The sequence below is a fragment of the Calidris pugnax genome, unplaced genomic scaffold (assembly GCF_001431845.1).
Source record: "Calidris pugnax isolate Ruff unplaced genomic scaffold, ASM143184v1 scaffold69, whole genome shotgun sequence".
Classification (NCBI taxonomy): Eukaryota; Metazoa; Chordata; class Aves; order Charadriiformes; family Scolopacidae; genus Calidris; species Calidris pugnax.
In genome coordinates this window covers 1,711,829-1,737,422 of record NW_015090859.1, presented here as the reverse complement: position 1 = coordinate 1,737,422, position 25,594 = coordinate 1,711,829, and the positions used below count along the sequence as shown (strand labels likewise).

At 40.7% G+C, this 25,594-nt stretch overlaps 1 protein-coding gene across 1 annotated transcript in view; it reads right to left on the bottom strand.

The window, feature by feature from the left end:
- TUBGCP3 (tubulin, gamma complex associated protein 3) overlaps positions 1 to 24,387 on the bottom strand; it is a 57,642-nt gene extending 33,255 nt beyond the window's left edge. Inside the window, exons 1-5 of the mRNA XM_014944213.1 lie at positions 24,132 to 24,387; positions 12,019 to 12,126; positions 9,999 to 10,066; positions 6,633 to 6,710; positions 5,767 to 5,984 (exon numbers count right to left, since the gene is read on the bottom strand). Coding sequence (XP_014799699.1) covers positions 5,767 to 5,984; positions 6,633 to 6,710; positions 9,999 to 10,066; positions 12,019 to 12,126; positions 24,132 to 24,207 — 548 coding nt within the window. The 5' untranslated portion in view covers positions 24,208 to 24,387. The remainder of the gene's footprint in view (positions 1 to 5,766; positions 5,985 to 6,632; positions 6,711 to 9,998; positions 10,067 to 12,018; positions 12,127 to 24,131) is intronic.
- Between the last annotated feature and the right edge of the window lie 1,207 nt (positions 24,388 to 25,594).

Below are 25,594 nucleotides of genomic sequence, written 5' to 3'. Positions count from 1 at the left end.
AATTTGGGTTGCCCAGCTCAAAGACTGCAGGACTAAAGGGAGAGCAGTAGAATTGCTATAAAATGGAACAGTCTGAACAGGTCAGACCAAGAATATTTCAGGAACAGGGTGATATTTTTAAGCAAGCAGATATAGGAAATAACCTCACTGACATACCTTTCTATACCATATCAAGATTATATAACGGTTGAGGTTGGAAGGGACTTCTGGAGATCACCTTCTCCAACCCTCCTGCTTAAAGCAGTGTCAATTAGAAAAGGTTGCCTCTAGTGCACTATTCAGTTATGCTTTGAATATGTTTCACAACATCCTCCCTGCCCCCAAACACACACCCCACTGTTGTCCCTAAATGAGGATCCTTCACCCAATGTGCAAAAAAAACAATCAACACCCTGAGTCAAGATATTTGTCTTTACTTCAATTCTGTAGAATTGGGTGCCAGGCATTTAACAACAGCCAGCACACCACACAGTTCTGTCAGTCCAGTATTTATGGTGATAAGATACAGCTGACTGGTGAGCTACAGTTCCTTTACCATCCCTCATCACACATATGCATTCAAGTTAATGCTTTAAACATTTTGGGAGATCCCCTTAATTAGCACGCTCATTATTTACAAAAGGGCGTGTATTTTAGTATTATAATCTCCTAAGACTCCTCTTGAACACACTCTTGTCTAGACTCCATTCCAAAGACTATACATCTTGTCATCCTATACTTAGATCAGAGACCAGCAGTGTACTCTCTCCACCCTCATCACACATATGCATTCAAGTTAATGCTTTAAACATTTTGGGAGATCCCCTTAATTAGCACGCTCATTATTTACAAAAGGGCGTGTATTTTAGTATTATAATCTCCTAAGACTCCTCTTGAACACACTCTTGTCTAGACTCCATTCCAAAGACTATACATCTTGTCATCCTATACTTAGATCAGAGACCAGCAGTGTACTCTCTCCATGGGCCTTGTTCACCTTCAGTAAGCTCTTGATATGGTAATCCTTCAACAATTCAATTTCTTTGATCTAAGTTTCAGTTAATTGTTTCTACCACTAGTCCAAGTCCAACTAAGTTTCAATTTCAGGAGTCCAGCTGAAGTTCAATCAAAGTTCTATTACAATTTTATAAAAAGAGCTTGGCTCTTGATATGGTAATCCTTCAACAATTCAATTTCTTTGATCTAAGTTTCAGTTAATTGTTTCTACCACTAGTCCAAGTCCAACTAAGTTTCAATTTCAGGAGTCCAGCTGAAGTTCAATCAAAGTTCTATTACAATTTTATAAAAAGAGCTTGTGTAACTTTTTAACCATATTCTTTTGACATCACCACCTCACTGCAAAAGTTTTTTTCCCTTATGTCTAACTTTTATTCCCAGTCTTAAAAATTTTGCCAATTACCTCTTTATCTTTCCCTGGGCATTACCAAGAAAAGTCTGGCTCAGTCTTCTCTACTGCCCTGGGTCAGGTATAATTACATGGATAAGATCCCCTGAGTCTTTCCTTCTCCAGGCTGAAAAGCCCCAGCTCTCCCAGCCTCCCCCCAAATGCCAGATGTTCCAACCCCTTAATTAGTTTTGTCATTCCTTCTCCAGACTTTCTTCAGTCTGTCCATGTCTTTTTTTTGTACCATAACTGGACCCAGCATTTCAGATGTGTTCTCACCGGTACTGAGCCTCCCCCAACCCCCTGGAGATGCTCTACCTAATGCAGCCCAGAAGGCTGCAGCCTTTTCTACCACACATTGCATACTCATGTTGAAATTGGAGTCTACCAGGAACTCCAGGCCCTTTCTGCAAAGCTGCTTTGCAGCCAGTCAGTCCTCAGTGCATCCTGGTGCCTGGGGTTATTCCTCCTCCGGTCCAGGCCGTCATTGAACTTCAGGAGGTTCCTGTCAGCACACTCCTGGAGCCTATCAAGGTCCCTCTGAACAGCAGCTGAATCATCTGCTTTAGCAACCATTCTTCTCAATTTTGTATCATCTGCAAAATTGCTAAGAGTACTCTGTCCCATAAAGTGGGATGACTTGTATATATATGTGTATAGGATCCAGTTCTTGGGTTACACCATTAGTGACTGGACATTAACTGTGTCACTGATTATAATTCTTTGAGCCTAGCAGTCCACATGCTAGGTGAGCTTTCAGTCCATATTTTATTAAGTTTGTCCATAAGAATGTTACAGGTAGACAGTGTTAAAAATCTTACTAAAGTCGAAATAAACCACATTCGCTGCTTTCCCCTTGTCCACCAAGTCAGTCATCTCATTATAGAAGTCTGTAAAATAGTCAAGCGTGTCTTCCCTTTCCTAAGTCTATGCTGACTACTCCTAGTTACCTTGTCCTTCATGTGACTGGAAATGCTTTCCATGATTAGATACTCCTCCATCACTTCCCAGGTGTTGAAGTGAGGCTAACCAGCCTGTAGTTCCCTGGATCCTTCTTCTTGAACAAAGTAGCAACAGTCAGTTTCTTCCAATCCTCAGGAACCTCCCCAGTTGCCACCTTTCAAACGTTACCAAGAATGGCCTCACTGTGACAGTGGCCAGCTCCCTCAACACTTGCAGATGCATGCTATCATGCCATGGGCTCTGCCGGGGTAAATTAGGAGCAATGAAGATTTTTGTAAGAGGCTCAGGGTCCTGAGCTGGTCTTCCTGGTGATACCGAGTACCTCGGCCTTTTCTACGTCATCTATCACCACAGCCCCTGCCCCTTGAGCAGCAGGCCCATGTTTTCTCTAGCTGCTTGGGTACTTGCAGAATTCTTTCTTGTAGCCCTTCATGTTCCTCGACAGATTCAACTCAAGGTGAGTTTGGGCTTCCCCTGCACCCTGGATGTCCCTCTGTACCTTTCCCTGCTTCCGTCTTTTGTACCTATTTTTACATCTGAGTTTTGTTAGGAGCAACTTGTTCATCCATACAGGCCTCCTGCCACCTTCCCTTGAACTTCTGCTTGTCAGGGTGGACTGTTCTTGAGCTTGAAGGAGATGACCCTGGAATATCAACCAGCTCTCACATCAGGCATCTGGACTAGATGATCATTGTACATCCCTTCAAATTGAAATATTCTATTATCTCCTAAACCCTTTCTTTTCTCCAGGGAAGTCTCTCTGGGATTCCTCCTCCAAGCAGTTCCCAGAAAGAGGCCCAACTCTCCTCTCCTGAAGTCCAGGGATGGAATCCTGCTTTTTGCCCTGCTTCTTCCTTTCAGAATCCTGACCTGCACTATCTCATGATCACTGCAGCCAAGGTTGCCCCCAACCTTTGACTTCCCAATCAGTTCTTCCTTCTCTGTAAAAAAAAAAAAATCAAGTCCAGCAACTTCTCATCATGTCCTTAATCACCTGTGTCAGAAAGTTATCATCAGTGCAGTTCAGAAACCTTCTGGATTGCTTGTGCCCTGCAACACTTCCACTCCAGAGATACTATGGTGATGAAAGCCTCTCACGAGCACCAGAGCCTGCAAATGTAAGGCTTATTCCAGTTATTTAAAGACCTCATCTACTTCTTCCTGATAAGGCAGTGTACAGCAGATGCTGACTACAGCATCACCCATGTTGATCTGCCTTTTAATCCTAACCCAGAAAGTCTTAGCAGGCATCTCATCTGTCCCTAGGCAAAGCTCCATGCATTCTTGCTGCTGTCTCATGTAAACAGCAATTTCCTCTCCTTGCCATCCTAGTCTGTCCTTTCAACAGACCCTAGATCCACCCTCTGCAACACAGTAGCGGTATGAACTATCCCACCACATTTTTTGCAATCTCAATGAGATCATAGCCCTAGTACTGCACAGAGACCTCTTAACTCCTCCTGTTTGTTCCCCATGCTGCATGTGTTAGTGCACATGTACTCCAGCAAAGTTGTGCTGATGTCCCTGAAAAGCCACAAGAACTTCCCTTATAAGGCTGTCCTCACCCTATTCCTCATTTGTGTGTACACACTTGAGTGGACCCCGTTCTCCCCTGGTCTATTGGTTTCAAGGTCTCTGAACCACATCACCCTGCACCTTTTGCATACTAACCTGGTCTACCAACTCTTGACTGAGTCATGGTGCACCATCCTCCTCTAGTGTTCCTAGCTTAGAAGCTTTACTTGTGCATCCAAGATACACCATGCAAACCTAGTAGTGACCAAGTCAAGTAAGTATTTGTTTTGTAAAGTATATTAATAACAATAAAATCCACTTGTGTCGGCACTGGTTAGTTGTTCCATAATATGAATTCTATAAATCACCTCAAACACACTGTATTAAAAAAAATAAACTTCAACTCAAAATAAAGCTGTGGTACTTTCTGAAAATGCATATATTCCAATTTTGTGTTTGTTTTTTGACTGTTGGGGTGGGGAGAAGAGTTAACAGACAAGAATATGGTGTCTTTTCTGATTATGAGAAAGGAAAGAAATTAATAAAAGTTTCCATAAATTAGCCTTGTATTAGGAATGTGGTCAAATCTAAATCCAGAGATCCATAGGACAAAGTAATAGGATTTTTTTCATTTCTGCATCCCTTACGATGATTTATTTTCCTTCTATTATAGTCTTTTGAGTTTTTCTGACATTAACCACAGTTTTTTTTGAAAAAGATGTTCCCATTGCTTTAGGACAAAGGCTTTATTTCCAGGCTGTTTCATTCAAGGTTGAAACAGCTACGCAAATAAGTAGAGTCTTCACTACTACAAATTCTGTAACATTCTGTTCAACCTTCCACACTCAGCTTCTATGAGGCAATGTATATGCAGGTATTTATTACAGAATGGCCGTTGAACCACTCCCTCTCACAGGTTGAACATGTTCATTTTCCCTCCACGGAACATAGACTCCATGCAGTGCATCTCTGTCGGGCTTTGAAGAGCTGCAGGGGCAATACAACGTGATATCCAATGGCACAAGAAGGGCTCCGATTTTGAGTGTGTAACAGTCTGTGTTGGCTTATTTAACAAAGTCAATAGTCAGGTAATCATCTTATGGCGTACAGTGGAAAGCTTCTACTCATCAAAAGTCTAAACAATTGGCAATTCAATTGGCAATTGAATGTTTTAAGTTTCAAATGTAGATTCATCCTATTTTGAGCAGACAATTGAAACACTGCTGAACAGTAAGTGGTTTAGGATTATTTTTTTTTATAGGTTTTTCTTTTTTTTTTAATCAACTTCTGTAGAGTTTGATTTGTTGGCTTTTTTCCCCCCCAAAAAAAACCCTGTCCAGTCAAGATGAGAGACTGCTCTAACAGAACAGCCAACCTGCTGTGAACATGCTTAAAAAAAAGTCAGACCATGCAAGAAATGTTACCCATTTGAAAATAGAGGATGTTAAGTCTACTAATTTGACACCGGCTGAAGAATGCTTCATAAAAGGAGCTTGAGTGACTCTAAATACAATGTGTTTGCAGAACAAGAATAACAACTACATTACAGTGTTTCAGAGAACTAAAAAAATTTGTAAAAAGACCTGATCCTAGAATCTGAAAGAGTGGATTCAATAAAATACCAGCTATTTGGCAGGTAGCCAAGATTAAGTTTTCAGAATGGATACACTTGGCCAGCCATTTATGGTTTCATAGGGTCATATGACAGCACTTGATATTCAGAACTGTTCAGCTAAGGAACTCAGTTTCCATGCAACTATAGTGGAATTTCCAACGGCATACAAATGAGAAGTGGGTAGGGAAAGAATGACAAGGGGAAAAGAAAGGGTGGGTGTGGGGGGGAATAATCAAATCCTGTCTAATCTTCTCCAAACCTATTTGTAAGGTAAAACAGTTCAATTTACCCTGGAAGGAGTGACTGTGGAGTTGGCGTTGGCCCATTGAGGGCATACAGGCTGATGCTGCTGATCCCACTGCTCCCCATGCTGCCAGAACTCTGGGCAGACTGAGCGCTGCGGTCTTGGTAATTCAATGGAAGGCTCTGAGGCCGGGCATAGTAATAAGGGGTTGAGTGAGCATCCCGGGGCAATGCTTGAGCAAAAAGCGTGGCATAACTTGATACCTGAAAAGGAAAGAATTTGAAAAGGGAGGAATAAAAACAAAAGATTTGTGAGTCGCCTTAAGTCACATCTTTACTTAACAGGAGTGTAGTATTCAAGAATGCAAAAAAATAACTGAAGACCATGTTTATGCAAAGAGGAAATTGTTGTTACAACTATAATGACAAAAGAGCAAGTTCTTTACAGTGAGCAAAAGTACTTTTAGCAATATAACTTATTTTTGCCTGTTAATTGTCATTAGCAATAGCTGCAAAAAGCACTTTGGTGCTAGCAGAGCTGCAACCAGAGGAGGAATTTTGCTCTCCCTACTCCACTTCAAACTCATTAGCACCTGAGCAGACATTAAACCTCCAAGCAGAAAGCAAACAAACAAACAAAAAAAATCCACTAATCTAATAAAGTCACAGCTTCAGCTTCAAGTGTTGGAGAGCTCATCGTTTTACACTTACTTAGTATTAAAAAAATTACACAAAAAAAATTTGCAGACACTTGTGTCAGGTGTGTTCTTCCTTTCAGCCACACCACACGTACAACCACCACAAATGCAACTTGAGGTGGTGGTTCAGTCTGGATAGTGAGTCTGAATGACATCTGAAATAGGTGACACCCATTTGCTGTTTCTCAGAAGTAACAAAGGTCTCCTCACTTACCTTGTTAGACTGCTTACGTGGATCTTCACTAAGGCTAAGCAGGAGGTAGAGTATTGACCATTTGTTTTTCAAAATGCCCTTTAAAAAAAGATGAAGACAAACAGAAATACTTTTGTTTCAACTCTTGATAATAATGAATTTTTTTTTAATTACCTACCCTACTGACATGTACACATAAATCATTTTTCCACACAAATAAGACCAACTCAGAGCCATGTTCTAGAGTAAACTGGCAATGTGCACTGCAGCCTCTGTATTGCTAATTTTATTAATTTTCTCTACTGTGCTCCAGTCATGAACTTCCACCTGCTCCAAGACCTGCAACTGTGCTCAATTTAAAATCCATACCTACTAAGAAAGATGTTTATATAGAGTTGAACTTTTACCAGCATTCCCACACACTCTCACCATTTGAAACATCTCAGATGCAGATGCAACTCTAACCTAAAGTTGAAGAAGGAAAGCTTTTGGTACAATTTTAAGCAAAGAACTGTCTTTGCTTCATTTTTTCCTTCAGTCTCCTTTACAGGGAGGCATCAAACATTCAAGGGTTTCAATTTCTACTACTTTAAGTGTCATTTAAGAGAGCTACCAAAATTTTCATAGCTTAAGACAGAGACACTGTTAACATGAAACTTAAGAAATATGCAATATAGTCTCTAGCAAACAGATAAATATACAGATACATAAAAACTGTTAGAATAACACTCTCAGCAGCTTTAGATCTCAGCAGAAAGCTTACCAGCAGAAGACAGAATGCTAAAGCCCAAGCTACAAAAAGCACGCTTTGAAGAGAAGAATTATGGCAAATACTAAAATGCTTTATTTTACATATGTTTCTAGATATATTACTGTGTAGTTCTGTGACACTGATACTTGCACCTGAATTGATCAAGGACACAGAATCTTATAATGGAGAAAGTCAAAGAAACTCATATAAGTTCCCACATAATACTGATCAAGCTATGGTCTGGAACACTAAGCAACGTTGAATATAAAGGAAACTTTAGTCATACCAAGATTCAACCAGGATTCCACCCCTTATGAAGCAATGTAATTCAGTACTATCAGTCTTGCAAAAAGCACTTTCAAGGTCACTTGAAATTCTCTTTTTTAAATATGTTTTCATTCACACCTCTTTTTATTTTTCCTGTTTCTCTGCAAATTATGGATTTTGTGTGTATATTTTACACGCTATAAGAATTTTGGCCATAGAACACTTCTTTCTTCAAAACAGAATCTACTAACTAAACCTACCAAACTCTATGTTATTATATAAAGAGTAGAAGGAGACACTCTACATCATTATGCAGCGCATAAGTCTATTATCTTCTGCTGCCTAACTAATCCAGCAACTCATTAACAACTGGTGAAGAAGGAGCAGCAGCATTACCTCTTCTTCTACTGGCCAGGATACAGTAAGTCTAAATGCCTCAAGATGGATGGTTTTGCTCAACGGGCAAGCTGCCACAAAAATAAGCACTGACCTCTTTTTCTCTTTAGAGTAACAGATGAAACAAAGTTAAAACAGATTCACACAAGCTTTTTTTCTTTCTCTGAGTGGCTTTCAAGAGAATTGCTGGAGGAAGAAAGAGATGCATTGATTCAGCAAATGCATATTCCTGCTATGCCCTTCCCTAAGCTCACAGGGAAAAGAAATGATTGCCCACTATTAGTAATAAACCAAACAGCACACAGAATAATAACTGGTAGAGTGAATGTTAAAGAAGGCAGTATTCAGATTATATCATTTTATGTGCACAGGAAAAGAAAAAAAAAATAAAAGAGAAGAGAGAAGGTTAAAAGAAGCTCAAACATTTGAGCAGGCAGCAAAATATGAGGAGATAACTGATGTAAGCTCCAATTACATTCAGAGTAACAACAAAACCGCTATGAACACAGGTAAGGTATTTTGTTTCAAAGTTTACAGTCACTATGCTCTGCAGCTGCGTTGCTTGCCAAGTGCAATGCTATGGCAACATAGTACGTAAACTACAGAAATACGCTACAGAAAATCTGTATTAAAAGAGCAAGACGACATAGTGTAATACATGCAAGAAGAGGCTGAAACCAATGGCTGAGGTCACTGGAACTGCTGCCTGCAAAGCAGTGACACTTGCTTCACTGCACAAACCAATGGGAATAATACACAAACCCACAGGATAAGGAAAAGAAGAGTTACACAGTAACTTTAGACCCGAGCATTAACAAAATAGTAAGTTAAGTATGGATGACGAGATGGGCAGAACCAACTTCCAATTGGACACACACTCCACAGAATCCCCTTTTTTGTAAACTCAAAATCTTAATATTATCCTGTAAAACTCAGCCATGACCAATATGTAAATTCATTAATAAAAAGCAGAAGAACAGAGAAAAACATTTCTCCTAAATACAAAAGGCAAAATAAGGACAAATTTTCTCTTATATAGAAATATTAACTAATTTTTGTTGTCAAAAATCAGGTACATGCAATGGACAACTGTGAATCTTATTTTATTACTGCCCACCATACTCTACCCCACTAAATACTTAAATTTTATGAAGAATCCAGAACAGATGAGCAGCAGCCACTTTTCAGCTACCTCAGCTAAACTTCTATCTTCACATCTTTCCCTCCTTTCACCTGATCCATCTTCTTGCATTATGGGCTTTCTATACACTAATATCTTTTGTCAGAATATCAACGTGCAGCATTACTAACATCAGTAACATTGGCGTTGGCAGAATCATCAAAGTCAGCAAATCCTTAACCTTCAACTCTAAAGGCCTGGAGCACTTAAGAATTCAGAAGCTTGAGGACTGTTTAAACTCTACATTTATAAAATCAATGTACTTACAAGGTGTTGCTGTAAAATAAACGACAATGAGAAAATTCATTGGTTTTACATATAAAAAAAGAAGAACACTTCTATTCCTAGTTCCTTCACATGAAGTGCCCCTTCAAGTAACCGGACTCAAACTAAAAATGTATCCTTTATTCTCTTCCAATTTACAATTAAATCCAAATTAATTTCTAATTAATAGCAAACAGCTCATAGTTTTTTAAAAAAAGTAACTAGTAAACTTTTTCACAAAAATTGCAAAATGGTTGAGGTTGGAAGGCATCTCTGAAGATCATTGAATCTAACCCCTCTGCTCAAAGCAGGGTCATCTACAGCAGGTTTTCTATGACTGCATTCAGTCAGGTTTTGGTTGTCTCCAAGGATGGAGACTCCACAACCTTCCTGGGCAACCTGTTCCAGTATTCAACCATTCTCTCAGTAAAAATATTTACAGTGTCCCAAGCACTCTCCAAAACAAGTCTATAATGTCAGAAGGATGCTTATGTGTGTTTTCAGTTTCTTTATATATTTATTACACTACCTGTGAACCAAGTTTTCTGTAGAGTTCTGAAAACAAAGCAGCATCTGCTTCCCTTCTTTGTCGCACAACTATTAAAACAAGAAGAAATATAGATTAAAAAACTGAAAGTACAATAGTCATATTTGAAACTATGCATTTGTGGTAAATTGAAAAATATACCCAAGAAAGTATAGTGATGCTTAATTGTTTCACTGTATTTACTCAGAGTTTTGTTTGTTTTCATGTTATCTGCATTCCAGCCCTGACAATTCTTGCATCAAAAGCAATGCAATGCAAGTACCTGTTTTTCTTAGAGCAATAAAAACATTCACCTTCTCAGTAAGTGCCCTTTTAGTCTGCCATTCTGTAGTTTAGGGAATTAAAACATGACTGAAAGCAGGTATGAGTCAAAGTATGCCATAAAACCCTTCACAAAACTAAATGTAATTGTTCTTGTTTTAGGCAACAAAAGTAGTAATGCCATTTGCTCAAGTCAAGCAGAATTCAAGGACACACAAATTCTGAGTCTAGCTTTTACATATTAAGAAAAATAACAGTCTCAATCACTGCCAGTTACATAACAGAAGTCATTGGTCAAAGGGAAAACACCTCCAAGCTTTCAGATGTCTTCAGAAAAGCCGTATTATATCAGAAAGAGACATTTAAAAAAATAAAAAGGATAAAACAAAAACATCTGAAGAAACCTTAATAATAAAAAATTGCTGTTAAACAATAAAACAAAATATTTAAAATGTTAATTAGCATCAAAAGCCACTGCTAAGTACGTTTTGCCAAGTAAGTCACTTCCTGCCTGGTAACTCCAAAATAAATATGAAGTTAGAAGGATATATACAGTTACTTGTTACATTACCACTAACATCAGCCTACAAGCTGAAGTTGGGGAGAAGGAAGATGAGGGAAATAGTTCTCTTCAAAACTGCTGGCAATAGACCCAAAGAATATATGCTGTGCTGGCTAGTATTAGCCAAAACATGTAGAAATTAACCATGCAGGAAGTTTATACTGTAGAATACAGTGTCTTAGAGTGATACCTAGAGATATTCTGATGGGCTTATTTGCCCAGCAAGCCATAGAAGCTCTATATCAGCAAGAAATACACATGTACCTTAAAACAGCTACAATCACTGACTTCAGTTACCCTAATTTAATCTCCCTGACTGAATATTCAAAGCTCAAATATGAAGCTTTAATTTAATTAGCATACTTCAAGTAATTGTTTCTGGACATGCTACTGTAGAGCAGATAATCTGCTGAAAGCAGTATTTGGCTTTTCACATCCCCATTGGATTCCCACAGTGCAACCCTTGACACAGAGCAGCACAGGGCACAATGGAACGCAACCGCAACAGAACTTACACTGACATCATCTAATGTTTTGGTTTTGAGAAGGTGGTTGCAGAGAAACTTGTAGATAAACTGAAGGCAAAAATATCAGGTAACAATTCCATCAATTCCCAGGATGCTCATTCAGCAAGTTTCACACAGGGGCTCATCAAGGCCAGGCTGGATGGGGCTTTGAGCAACCTGGCCTAGTGGGAAGGGTCCTTGCCCCATGGCAGGGGGGGGAGCAATGATCTTTAAGGTCCCTTCCAACCCAAACCATTCTATAATTCTATTAATTATGACAAAATGTAATATTTTTAAGATGCACACCACAAAAATATCAGTCTTCTAAAAAGATCTATGAATTCATAAAGTCTGAGTATTATTAAAGTGAAAGTAGTACATTAACTGTCTTTATTTTCATGGTGGCTAAAATTCAAAATAATTGGCAGCAAGGGAAGTCTAAGCTGGGCATTCAGAAAAAGCAGAGCTGTGAAGACAAATAGCCACTTAGGAATATTAACTGGGGAATTAATGGAATCTTCATCATGAGATTTCAGGGGGTGAGCATTAGTAACAGATCAGGTAACTATCTGTGAGGCAGAGTTGTCCCATGCTCAAGGAATAAACTGATCAGGTAACTTCTTGAAGAACTTCCATCCCTACTTCTAAGAAAGATAAACAAAGATGCACTTACGTTCTTTCTTGATTTTCTCCGCTACAAGAAATTCATCCCGTTCAACGGTGGGAGCGAAGTTACTTCCAATAACCCTCACTGCATACTGAAACTGCTGGGCTGCATCAGCTGAAAGAAAAAAGGAAAACTCTCTCAGTGCAGCAAAGTGTTAAAGTTCTACTAAAATAAAGAAATAAAAAAGGTTAGACTTGTCACCTAGAAAGGTGAGATTGCATTACTATGGCTGAAAGCAGCATAAACGTACCTGGCTTAGATCAGATAATGTTATACTACAATCCTTAGATGCTCTTCTAAGCAGAGGGCAGTAAAGTCTGGTTTACCCATGAGCGTATTACCAGTGCTATACTTCAAACACACTCGCCTGTACACACTCTGCAAAATAAGTTATACCTAAATTTGTGAACAAGCCTTTCCTACTCTGTGCTGACAGAAGAGACACATAGGCCTACCCAGTTATGAAAGAGCATTAGCACATTTCAACCAGCTCCCCCCTTCCTCCACGGACAGAAATGTTGGGGGACTTGGCACCAAGTCACACAGTTCAGCTCACACATAGGAACACTACAGCGGTGTCCACCAGGCACACTCTCATCAGGCACCAAAACTGGGTCATCCTACCCATGGATCTTTACTTCAGATATCCACAACAGTGGTTTTACCAGTTTGCATGTTGGTTTTAGGTGTTTTGTTTTAAAAGCACTTTACATGGTTTCACCACTTCGGTTCCAAGCCAGCTGAGAGATATTGGCATATTCCAATACATAATATAGATACTAATGGAGAGGTTACAAGCCAGTGACCTCCCTCCACTGCTCCTTCATCATGCAGTAATTCTGAGATACTAATGGAGAGGTTACAAGCCAGTGATCTCCCTCCACTGCTCCTTCATCATGCATCTATTTTGAATATTGTTGCTGAATAATATTGGTTTAGTGCAAGAATCTCTGCTTTCTGGGAAGATTAATAGTCTGGTAACGTTGAGATAGGACCAGCTCAGTATTAATGCTTCTACAGCACAGTCATGGTCCCATATATTGACCTGAAAAACAAATCAAGTAATAGCCCTACAGACATGTCAAGTGCCTTTACAAAATGTCAGATAAACTTCTATTCCTTATATAGGAATAGCTATAATAACATGAAGGGAAAGGTACATAAGAAAAAACATAAATGCATTGTGTCAGCTACTTGAACCCTTACATTTCCTGACTTCATAAAAGAAAAAAAACACCACCACAAATCAACACACATCTAAGCAATTCTGCACATTAAGTCTGTTTTGTATATAACAATTATGTGTGCAAATGCATCAGACTCCTCACATGCTTTATTTAGTCAGTTAACCAGTCAAATTTCAGAGAAAGTTGTAAAGTAATGCAGCAATGGTTCAGCTGAGGAGAAAGAAAGGATGCTGGCCTGGACAAATACATACAAAAAGAACAGAAAAAATGGAATGGAATGAAGGTCCTCTAAAAGCAGAAGTATCTTAAGCATTGAGTCATCTCTTAAATTAAATTTGAAATATTATTAAAATGACTTAACATGGGCTACAAATTAAAAATAAAATTGCTAAAAGAGTTCCAGGTCAAGCATCTTGGATGAACTGAAGTCAGGAGAATGACTCAGGTTTGGTACCGAAGTACTTTATCAATTATGACACGTATCTAGATTAAATAAACTCCCTCAGTGATTATCCACTAAAAAGCAGGAGAGAATGGATCTCCAGTAAACTAGTAAAATACAAATTATAGAAAAATAGTAAAAGAAAGATGAAATTAAAAAACGCAAATAAATAGATGTCATCTTAAAAAAACCCAACACAATAAAAAACCAACACCACACACACAGACACACACACCCCCAACCACAACAGAGCCACAAGAACTTCCCTGTATGGTTCCTCCTTGCTTATTAGATGCATTACCCTGTTTTTCCAAGGAAAATTATGTTGTGAAATGAACTTCTTTGTTTGCCTGCAACACCCTATTCCCTTAAGGATTGTCCTTTAACTTTCTGCCTTTGGGTTTTTTTTAATCGGGGTTTTGGGGCTTTTTTTGGGGTTTTTTTTAGAATTTGACAGAGGTCTTAGGGATATCGTGTTAAACAGGTTTCATAGAAACTGGGGTCTGGTAGAACAAACATCCAAACAACTCTCCCTCGGGAAGCGATTGCAGTGAAAGTTCAGTGATTAATTATTCTCTCTGCTCTGCCAGCACCGAATTAGCAGTATCAGGTACTGCATCCTGCCCAGAGAGCAGCCAGCAAGCACACAGGAACAGAGACCTGGAGGATGAAGAAGTACAAGTTGATAGTATTTCAGCTAAAGAATGCAAAGGGTTTACTGAAGAGAAGACTTGTGACAGAAATCCACAGGAAATAGAGACACATTTAACCTCACTGAATGAACTTGATTCCTATACATGTATGGTCTTGCAGTATATCGCAGTATGTTTATCTTAATAAAGGTATTGAATAAGAAAAATATCTAGTTGATTTAAAAAAATAATAATAATTCTGCTACGTCTGGACAACTGATGATTATTCATTCAGCTGCCTCTGCTAACTTTTCAGTTTATACTATGATTTATACTGTGATTATCAGTAAGCTTAATGCTTGGAGAAAAATTTTTAAAAAATCAGAACATTTGATTTATTTACACTGAACAACACCACACATTTTTTCCATGTAAACAATGCTGCATTTACTGTGTTTATTCATTTTTTTTAAATTCTTTGGTTTCTGAAAAGATTAAAATGCTATGTTTCCTCTCTGTTGTTCGCTGTGGTTCCAGGGGTTTAGATTAAATTCAAGTGAACCAATGAGAAATCAAGTAGGTTTACTGTCGTTAGTCACTTGATGAGATCATTACAAAATCCAGAAAAGATGTGTACAAAGTCTCTATGGAGACTCTCTGGAACTTCATTTCTCCAGAAGAACTGACTTGGAAAGACAGCTATATATTGCCACAAGATTGGGTGGGTTTGTTCTGGATTTTTGGGGGTTTTTTGGTTGATGATGTTGGAATAGGGATTTACCTCAAAATAATAAACGACAATCATGGACCTTGCCATTTCTGTGCTTTCCAATCTGCCTCTGACACTACAGCTTTTAAAAGACTACCTACGCTTCTAGTTGTGTGGTACAAGGGAGTATTGATGGCAAGACAGAGTCAAAGAAACACATGAGAAATTCTCTGGACAGAAATCTTGAAGATTTGAACAGAAGTCCTCAAATTAATAAAAAACACATCAGATACACTATTAACAGCAAGTAGCCGAGTTTTTTCCTGTAATGGGAATGTTTTAAGACAGACATACAACCATTTATAATTACCTTCTATTTCAACATCAACCACAGCAAGACTAGTTAAAGCAGAGAAACTTAGTATAGTCTTTTCCATACTGCCCTAACAAGGCATCTGATAAAGATCTCTAGGACTATAACTCCATCAAAAAATTCTGATTATTAAACCTATTACATTACTAATGATATGGAACAAAGTTATCTGTTCTTTACACATACAGATCTGTACTGGCAATTCAAGTGCATAGCAAGACTGTTTTTATATTATATTTTATTCAGATTTTCATGTTTTATTCATATCAAGTCCAGCTTCTCTTATACAAACAAAACTCCCTGCTGTGGGAGTTTCTTCAGCAGATTATTTCTTGTAAGTCTGTAAAATAACTTCAGTACCTAAAGCGATTAAACATAACTTAACAGGGATATCTGTCAGTAAAATGAAGATTCACACAGTTTAGAACTAACAGACACATTTAATTGCTTCCCTCCTCAAAGAACAGCCATTACGACAGCAGACAGGCTAAAAATACACAGCTATATATGTGTACATCCTTCTTCATCAAAAAGTGATTACAGCATGCATTTATTATGTAACAGCAAGCTCAACATATCTGATGTACGAAATCAATGCAGAGTAAGGGACAAAACAACAATGGTCATCACTTGTATTCCAGAGTCTGATCAGAGCAGTGAATGCACATAAAGACAGACACCCCCTTTCAGACTATATCCATTAAAGTAATACACACGTACATATATAATTAATGATACTGGTAAGCAGCCATACAGCTGAAGAAAGAAACAGAATTTATGAAACACCAAAAAAAAAACCAACCCCCGAAACCCATAAAACTCTCTCCTTTGAGTAGAGCAATCTACCAATAATTCAAAATCCATACTCCACCTAACCATTCATACTTTCCTATGAACAATGCAGTATTGAAATCGAACTACTTCAGAAGGCAGATAACAGCATTCTGAAGCTGCAGAAAATGCAAGCGTAGCACACGCAAAAGAAAACACAGAAGCAATGCACAGGAAGAATTCAGTGGTAAAGAAAGCAGGCAGAGATAGGACAAAAGGTGAAGTTTAAAGGAAAAGTTCAAAACGCAGAAACACATGGCCAATATACTTCCAATAAACCAGTATATTCAGAGAAAATGCTGAAATTCAGCAAGTCTTCAGCTTGCTTCTAACATTACTATAGTTTTAGGAAGTGGTCTGAAATTCACTTTACAGTCTTATGTATTTCTTTCAACACCATCACCTATGGGTCTACAGAAGTTTACAGAGGAAACAAAAAACAAGTCCTAAAAACCTAGCAATTGAAACACTGCTTCCAAACATTAAAGTATCAGAATTGTGAGAAATCTGGTTTCCTGGAAATAAGAGACTGGGGTTATTTTAAATTGTCTGTAAGCATAATTTCTAAACTATAGGACAATTCTAAAGGAAGCGATCTCAACCAGACAGTAATCACTTTATTTCTTGAAAGACTTCAGAGACCAGCAAACTCTCTCCACTATCTCTTCTTCCAGTCAGCTGTCATCCCAAGCAACGGTTTTGCTTAAATGCAGATGCAAAATTATTGTAAAACAATTTACATGCTTAACTGTGCTCAACACTATGTGTAGCACTGACCAGCCAACAACTATTGCTGCAAACTACGCACACACAGATGCTGCCATCTAACACAGGCTGAAGGGAAAAGAAACCCAAAGCAACCAAACTTCTTTACTGTAACAAAGTGTTTGCTAAACACCTAATGTGCTACTGCTGTAAAACTAAGCCTGGAAGAAAAGCTGTAAAACTTGAGAACCTTCTCACATACACCACAAGCACATACTGAGTTTGTCAATACAGTAACGCTCCTGTACCTTCTCAGTTTAACTATATCATAACTTCTACATCAGTATGAATTATTACTGGGGGAAAAAAAGCAATTGCATTAATATGATCTCATATGCTCATAAATTAAAATAATAGTCTAGAATGCCATTAGTGTTACTGTTTTGGGTTTTTTTAAGAGAATCAGCACGCATTGTAAGCAAAACTGCTTTTTTGTCAGTTAGGTTGACGGTTGGACAAGATGATCTTTAAGGTCCCTTCCAACCTAGAAGATTCTGTGATTCTGTGTTTAAGAAGTGTAATTTTAGGACCAGTCTGGTTATGAAGTATCCCTGAAAAAAATTCAATTTTGCATCAGTCTTCTGAGTTAGTTAACTATCTCCATTTCTTGGTTGTAAGTTCATTTCTTTCAGAAGGAAAAACAACAGTAAAATCAATTTATAAAAATGTAAATGTAAAAATATTCTGTTGAGACAAGTTTTTATTGGAAGCAATTTATTTTTAATTGATCATCTTTCCAGTCTTCACACTCCTCTCCTGCAAAGGAAAAAAAACCCAACAAGTCCACAAAATAAAACTCAAACCACAGACAATCCCGTGCCTTTCCTTACTTAGAAGTTGTTCACGAACTTTGAAGCACAGCACAGAAAAGATAACTATTCTTTAATTCTGGTTCCTGATGTATTGTCAGTAAACAGATTTTTCTGGGGAATGTCCCACTGGACTATCAGCAACTTGGTCACACAGCTGTCTCAGAACATTCCCTTCACTGCGAATTTTTGCCTAATTTGTCAAACTGCATTTGGTTCTGTTATTATCATAGATAAAAAAATCTTTGTATCACCTTTTGAATAGACATTGAATAGACATGCTTACCTCCCGACATGAAATCTTAACATACAGTTCAGATCTCAAAAAAAAAAAAAAAAAACCCTAGAAAAAAAACCAAATAGCAATAACAAAACCCTCACTGACATTACAGAGATTAAATTAAGGCCATACTATAGACTTCATGTAGCAAACTGCTCTCTGAAGACTGAAATACCACTGTCTAGAGCACATGCACCTCCAGAAGCACTTTGGCACACAAAAATATTTTAAGGATTCAAAAATGAATGTGAAGCTTGAATATTTACAGCAATACCATACAATTCCATTGGACACACAAAGAGCTCTTGCAACTGACAAGCTTGTACAGCAGCCTGGAAAGTCTCTGACTAAGACTACCAAGAGGTTTGTGAAAGACAGCTAAGAACAAGAAGTTTTTTGTCAGAAGGACTAAATTCACTGTTCAAAGAGAGGCACGCAACCCTGTATAACTGCTGTAGTCCACAAATAAGGGAAAAAAAGAAAAAAAAATCATGGAAATTACTGCACAGGCAGGCAAGCTCTCTGCAAGATTGGGTATTAGCGTAAAAGTGAGGTGGACAGCCTGCATAAAACACAGAAAGATTGATAATAAAACCCTAGAACACTAGTTCTTAGGCACTGTGAGGACATGAGGAAGAAAGAGATCGGCAATGGGTCCAACAGCAGAGAGCCCCAACCAACCACCGTGGGTGACTGCAGACACACAGCGCCACGTGAAGCGAGCTTTAAGCCCTTAGTTGAGAATTGGCTAAGGCACAGGAACAGAGAGCTTTCAAATCTTAGTTCTACCAAAAATTAAAAATAAAAAAATTGAGGTAGACTTTTATATTATTTTAAACAGAGTTCTTCCACATAACTCAGTAGACCTTGTAATGAATTTCTCAGAGGCAGAGCTGTCACAAAAAAACCAAACCACAACAGTAACTAGGCTTATGCAACTGACTGATTCTGGAAACTAAGCAAGACATCTACTTAGTGGGTAGTCTCAAAAAAGTGGGAAAAGAGAGAGGATCGCTCCATCACTGGGAACATCTGCAGCCACATTCCATCATAGCACTAATTCACTTCAACATAAATCTTTAACAAGTGGAGAAGGTGGAGGCCTACTAAGGCCGTCACTGGCAGAAGCAAAAGAATCCCCAGCAGACAACAGGCTCCATCAGGATTATGGAGTATTTCAGGCATGGGATCGCAGAATGTAGACACGGATGCAGAGCAAGGCCACTCATCCCACATTAGCTGTTAAGTACACTATTAAAATACAAACGTTATACAAACGGAATCCTTCAGTTCCTTCTGAAGGCATAGCCTCCTCACAAACATAATAAAACAAGTGCTGAGAAGGAACATAGCCAAGTACATCAAATCTTCTGAAGGACTAACTCCGGGAATGCGCAGGCAGGGAGAACCGTTAGATCTGCAAATTTCAAGTCCTTTCTATTATTTACCCAATTACATCAGTACCTTGTATTTACTACAGCACTTACTCCAGGAAGGTATCAAAAGCTAGGATTTCAAGAAATTCACAGCAGGCTAACTACACAAATGATTAAAGATGGCTGTTCATACCTAGCTTCAGCTTCGCGTTACTAAAATTTACTAGAAATTTCTCCAATAAAGATCTCTTAAGTACCTAAGCCTTTTTTCCCCCCTAAGCTCTGTAGAAATAATTGAGCATCATAAAGTACTTACCAAAGACTAAAGTGATGGTATTTGTCAAGTTTGCTTCAAAAAAGTAAATATGTATACACAAAGCAGCCTAGCTTCATCAGTACACAAGGAGGGGAGAAGCTGCATGTAGTCCACTAAGCACACACAAATACCACACTTCAAACTTATCCCGTGCTGAAAGGAAATTAGAGTTACAAGCCTGAAAACCAGTGAGATGCTAAATAACTTGTCTGTTGAGACAGATGTGTGTATCCCTAGGTGGTAAGGAGACCACCACAGAGGCCACTGGTACTAACAAAATTCCCTTATTGTCTTTATTTGTTCTTTGGACACAGAAAGCAGGGGGGAACAACCACCACATGCACCTTTCATGACTGAGATTTCTTTCACAGGTTTTTTGATTTATCAGCCTCTACGCACTTCGAATCAATAGTTGAGCTGATGACAAACTAACACACGCATTACAGTTGACTGTTAGAAGTCTTATGTTAGAAGGTCGAGCCTTCAGTGCTAGAGTCCCTCATTACACAGGAATAAAGAGCAGGGTAAGGATGGGCTTCCAATCTGCAGCATGCATAAAAATATGTATGATGGTAAACATGGCAGACAACCCACACAATTTTTTTTCTTTATACTGTTACTTCAAAGAAGTCCTCGGATAACCCACAAGTGAACAGATGTAGTAGGCTGCAAGTTGCACACAGCAGCTTACCATGATTTGGGTCAAAATTTCACCTTTCATCACACACATGATATTTTAGTTACACAAGCAGAATCCCAGCATACAGGAATAGGTTCAACATAATGGCTTCAAGCTCCAACAGGGTAGGTTTAGATTGAACATTAGGAAAGAATTTTTCACCGAAAGAGTGATAGGGCATTGGAACAGGCTGCCCAGGGAGGTGGTGGAGTCACCATCCCTGGCTGTGTTTAAGGGCTGTTTAGATGCAGTGCTAAGGGATATGGTGTAGGGGAGGACTTTGTAGAGTAGGGTGGATGGTTGGACTTGATGATCCCAAGGGTCTCTTCCAACCTAGACGATTCTATGATTTAATTAAAAAAATAACACAAACTGGAGTTCTCTTCCATGTTTTCACATATACTGCTTGAAAATAAACTTAGTATTCTGGTCAGAAGAGGTGGAGATGTATAGAAACTATAGCTTCAAAAAGGAAGTGAGTCACCTCTTCTCAATACCGATACCTTGATTGATAAATGCAGAGGGGTTTCTTCCCATGCTCTGTTTTTGTTTAATAAATATAACAGACCTGGATAAGATACTCAATACCAAGAAACAAGCTTAGATTGAGTTTCGACTGCAGTCCCTTTCAAATCTAAGAAAAAGAGTCATGAAGAAAACAGGATTAGGCAATATAGAAATAACGTCCTCAGAAGCCTCCACTATTGCAATAAAGCAAGACAATCTCTTTTTCAACTTTTTTTTTCCTCCTCCTCTTCTTAGAGGATGGACTAGCACAATAATTAGACATTTCTGGTAGTAAAAAGTCTGAAGTGCTCTTAAATAAGAACATATACCAACTGTATCAGAAAAAGTTTCCAAGGGATGTTAAAAGCAATAAACACCTTTAAAAGCAAAGCTAAAACTGCACCTTAGAACTGTAAGTTGATGTGAAACACCCTTTAATATTCAATTAAAAGAGCTGCTAAAAGAAATGTGTGGTTAACTAAAAACACAAGAGGTATTAAATGGTTTAGAAGCTACCACTGATTTGGGGGAGATATGGGAAGAGTAGAAACTCTGCACATCCTGATAAAATCTCACACCAGGAATCCTGTCACAGAATTATTACAGATTGACAATTCCAGAAATGGGAAATTTATGGCCTGGCAGAAGACTTAAACGTGCAATGGAGACAGAAAAGATTTTGGAAAACAAACAAAAAACACAACAATGAACAGCTGTTGATTATAGAATCATAGAATCGTTTAGGTTGGAAAAGGCCTTAGAGAAAAGATCATAGAGTTCAACCAATCAACATAATGTTTCTGTGAAGGAGTCCCTACTCAACCTTTCAGTGAAGACAAAAAAAATACAATTTCTTCCCAACTCTCTTCCAAGCTTCTCAGATGAATCACAAAATCACAAAATGGTTTCAAAGATCTAGTATGACCCCTGCCATGGGCTGGGACATATTTCACTAGATCAGGTTGCTCAAAGCTCTGTGCAACTACCAATCAACATAATGTTTCTGTGAAGGAGTCCCTACTCAACCTTTCAGTGAAGACAAAAAAAATACAATTTCTTCCCAACTCTCTTCCAAGCTTCTCAGATGAATCACAAAATCACAAAATGGTTTCAAAGATCTAGTATGACCCCTGCCATGGGCTGGGACATATTTCACTAGATCAGGTTGCTCAAAGCTCTGCGCAACTTGACATTGAACACTTCCAGGGATGGGGCATCCACAACTTCTCTGGGCAACCTGTTCCAGTGTCTCATTGCCCTCAGGGTAAAAAATTTCTTACTTGTATCCGATCTAAACATACCCCCTTTCAGTTTAAAACCATTACTCCACGTCCTGTCACTTCAGGCCTTCATAAAAAGTCTCTTTCTGTCATTCTTACAAGGTCCCTTTAAGTACTAGAAGGCTGCTATAAGGTCTCCCTGGAGCCTTCTCTTCTCCAGGCTGAACAACCCCAAGTCTCTCAGCTTGTCTTCACAGGAGAAGTGCTCCAGTCCTCTGATCATCTTCATGGCCCTCCTCTGGACTCATTCTAACAGGTCCATGTCTTTCTTGTACTGGGGGCCCTAGAGTTGGACACAGTACTCCAGGCGGGGTCTCACAGAGAGCAGAGTAGAGGGACAGAATAACCTCCTGCCACCTGCTGGCCACATTTCCTTTTATGGAAAAAAGTTGGCTTTCTAGGCTGCAAGTGGACATTGCCGGCTCGCATTTAATTTTTCTTCCACCCATATCCTCAAGTTCTTCTCTGCAAAGTTGCTCTTAATGCTTTCATCCCCCACTCTATACTAATACTGGGGGTTGCCGGGACCTAGATGCAAGAACTTACACTCAGCCTTGTTGAACTCCATGAGGTTGACAGGGCCCCACACCTCCAGCCTGTCAAAGTGCCTCTGGCTGCATCCCTTCCCTCAAGAGTATCAGCTGCACCATTTGGCTCAGCATCACCTGCAAACTTACTGAAGGTGCACTCAAACCCACATCATTAATAAAGGTATTGACCAGCATCAGTCCCAATACAGACCCCTGAGGGACACCACTTGTTCCTGATCTCCATTTCAGCATTGAGACACTGATTGCAACTCTTTGGATGCGGCCATCCAGCCAGTTCCCTATCTGCCTAACAGTTCATCCATTAAAGCTATACCTTTCCAATTCAGAGACAAGGATGGTGTGTGAGACCATGAGGTGCTGTCTCCAAGAGTAAAGTAAACATAAAGTCTGAGAGACAGAAAAACAACAAGTATTTTTGCACCTTGTCACTAATTCTCTAGACTTCTAAGATAGCTGTGATTCACTTATAAGCCATATCTTAGTTGGTTTGAACCCAATTCTTTACAAGAAGTCAATATTCAATATTATTAGCTGCTGTCATGGAAATACGTAAAGGTAACCAGGAGTGACTTGTCAGAAGAGAATGGCATGGAAGCAGAAAAGAGCACATAAAAGACTTTACAGCCACTACTCATAAGGGAGAAAGCCATCTCTCATTCAAGAAAATAGACAGAACAAAAGCTATGTCTGGTGAACAATGCTTATAAACAGAGCAACTTAAAACAGGAGACTCGGGAGATGCACCTCTTCCTTTCCCCCCTCCAACCGCTTACTAAAAACAGAGTCTTTGCCTTGATTGCAACAGATAGAAACTTACGCAAACAGGCAAAGAGATTCATTCCCTTGCTGGAGCATGACAGCAGCAGGATGCGGAGGACCTGTAGAGGACCTAGCGGATGTCAATGGCCGGACTTGACCAGACACGGGAGGAAGGCAGAGATTCCTGACCGCGTACACAGCCACCCTTCGCCCCCAACACCCGGGGAGCCGAGATCCGCCCCCATCTCCCCGCAAGCGGAGGGCGTCAGTGGGGGAGGAGGAGGACACGATCCCCCACCTCAGCCCACCTCCCGCCCGCAGCTCCGCCTGACGGCACCGCTGCCGTGCCCGGAGCCGCCCGGAGGCCCAAGGCGAATGGCCCGGGTTGCTAGCCCCCCTCCTCGCCACAAGCCCCGCCGGGCCAGGGCGGGCACCGACACCACCCCCGCCGAAGGGGCTGAGGGGGCCGCCCGCGGCGTGGCCGACACCCGCCCCCTCCCCGGCACCCCTTCACCCCTTCACCGTCACCCCCCCGGGGGCTTGCACACCCTCCTCCCACCCCCACGCTCAACGGGGCTCCAACGGCCGCCGGTGAGGGGGAATGGCGGGAGAAAAGCCGTTACCTTCGCTTTTGCCCAGGATGCGGCAGCAGAGGTTCTGCAGCAAAACGTTGGGGGATTTTTGGTCCGGAGTCGCCATCGCCGCCCGGGAGGCAGGAGGTCGGGTCGGGGCGGGGAGGGTCACGGCGGGATGAGAGAGGGAAGGGAGGCTGGAGAGGAGGCGCGCCCCCCCGGCTCGGCAGCGCAAGGACCCGGCGACACCTCCCGCCCGCCGCCTAGGGCGCCATTTTAACAGAACCCGCCGAAAGCCGCAGCGCCGCCAGCCCCGCACCCACAATGCCCCTGCGCGCACCCGGCAACGCGCTCCGCCGCGCCGCCGCCGCCGCCGAACGGAGGTTCCGGGGGAGGCGCCGAACCCCCCTCTCCTGTCCCTGTCCCTGCTGCCGCTGCCGGGGCTGAGGGGCCGCCGGGCCTGGCGCACCCCGGGGAGGCGGCACGCAGGGCCCCAGGCCGGAGGCGATGCGCTGGTGACCGGGCCTAGGCCATCGGTGGAGCGGCCAGCGATGTGCACCAGCCCTGACCAAAAAAGATCCCTCCAAATCCCCCAAATGACCCCCAAAATCCCCAAAATGGAAATAGAAGATTCCCATTTGGCAACAGCCTTCTGCTTGTGGAAAACGCCCTCTCACCCATCCCTCAAAATCCTGGGGAGATCAGGCTCACTCGTTCCTCCTCCCCAGAGAAGAAGGAGCCAAGCGCAGCCCCCCCATGGTGTAATGTCGGTAACTCTTGAACGCAAAGTAGTGACAAACCAATGCAGATCTGAAAAAATGTGTGAAGATGCCCAACCCACAGCCTCCATGCACCCTCCAGTCCCCTGGGAAGGTCTCGGCCTCCGTCTGGCCGGGCAGAGGCTGTGGTCCTCCCACAGACCTGCTCCTCAGGCTTACACCCCCTGGCACTGACACTGACTTTCCAAGGTGTCTGTCTTCCGTGTCTTTTCTTCAGTAAATCTGGAGCCCCCAGCATAAGAAGGGCATGGACCTGTTGGAGCGAGTCCAGAGGTGGGCCATGAAGATGATCAGAGGGCTGGAGCACCTCTCCTAGGAAGGCAGGCTGAGAGAGTTGGGGTTGTTCAGCCTGGAGAAGAGAAGGCTCCAGGAAGACCTTATAGCAGCCTTCTAGTACCTAAAGAGGACCTACAGGAGAGATGGGGAGGGACACTTTATCAGGGAATGTAGTGATAGGACAAGGGGTAACAGCTTTAAACTGAAAGAGGGTTTAGATTAGAGATCAGGAAGAAATTCTTTCCTGTGAGGGAAAGATTGCCCGGACAAGTCGTGAATACCCCATCCCTGGAAGTGTTCAAGGCCAGGCTGGATGGGGCTTTGAGCAACCTGCTCTAGTGGGAGGTGTCCCTGCCCATGGCAGGGGGGTTGGACTAGATGATCTTTAAGGTCCCTTCCAACACTAAGTGTTCTATGATTTTATGATAAATTCATGCCAGGTCCAGTCCAAAATACATA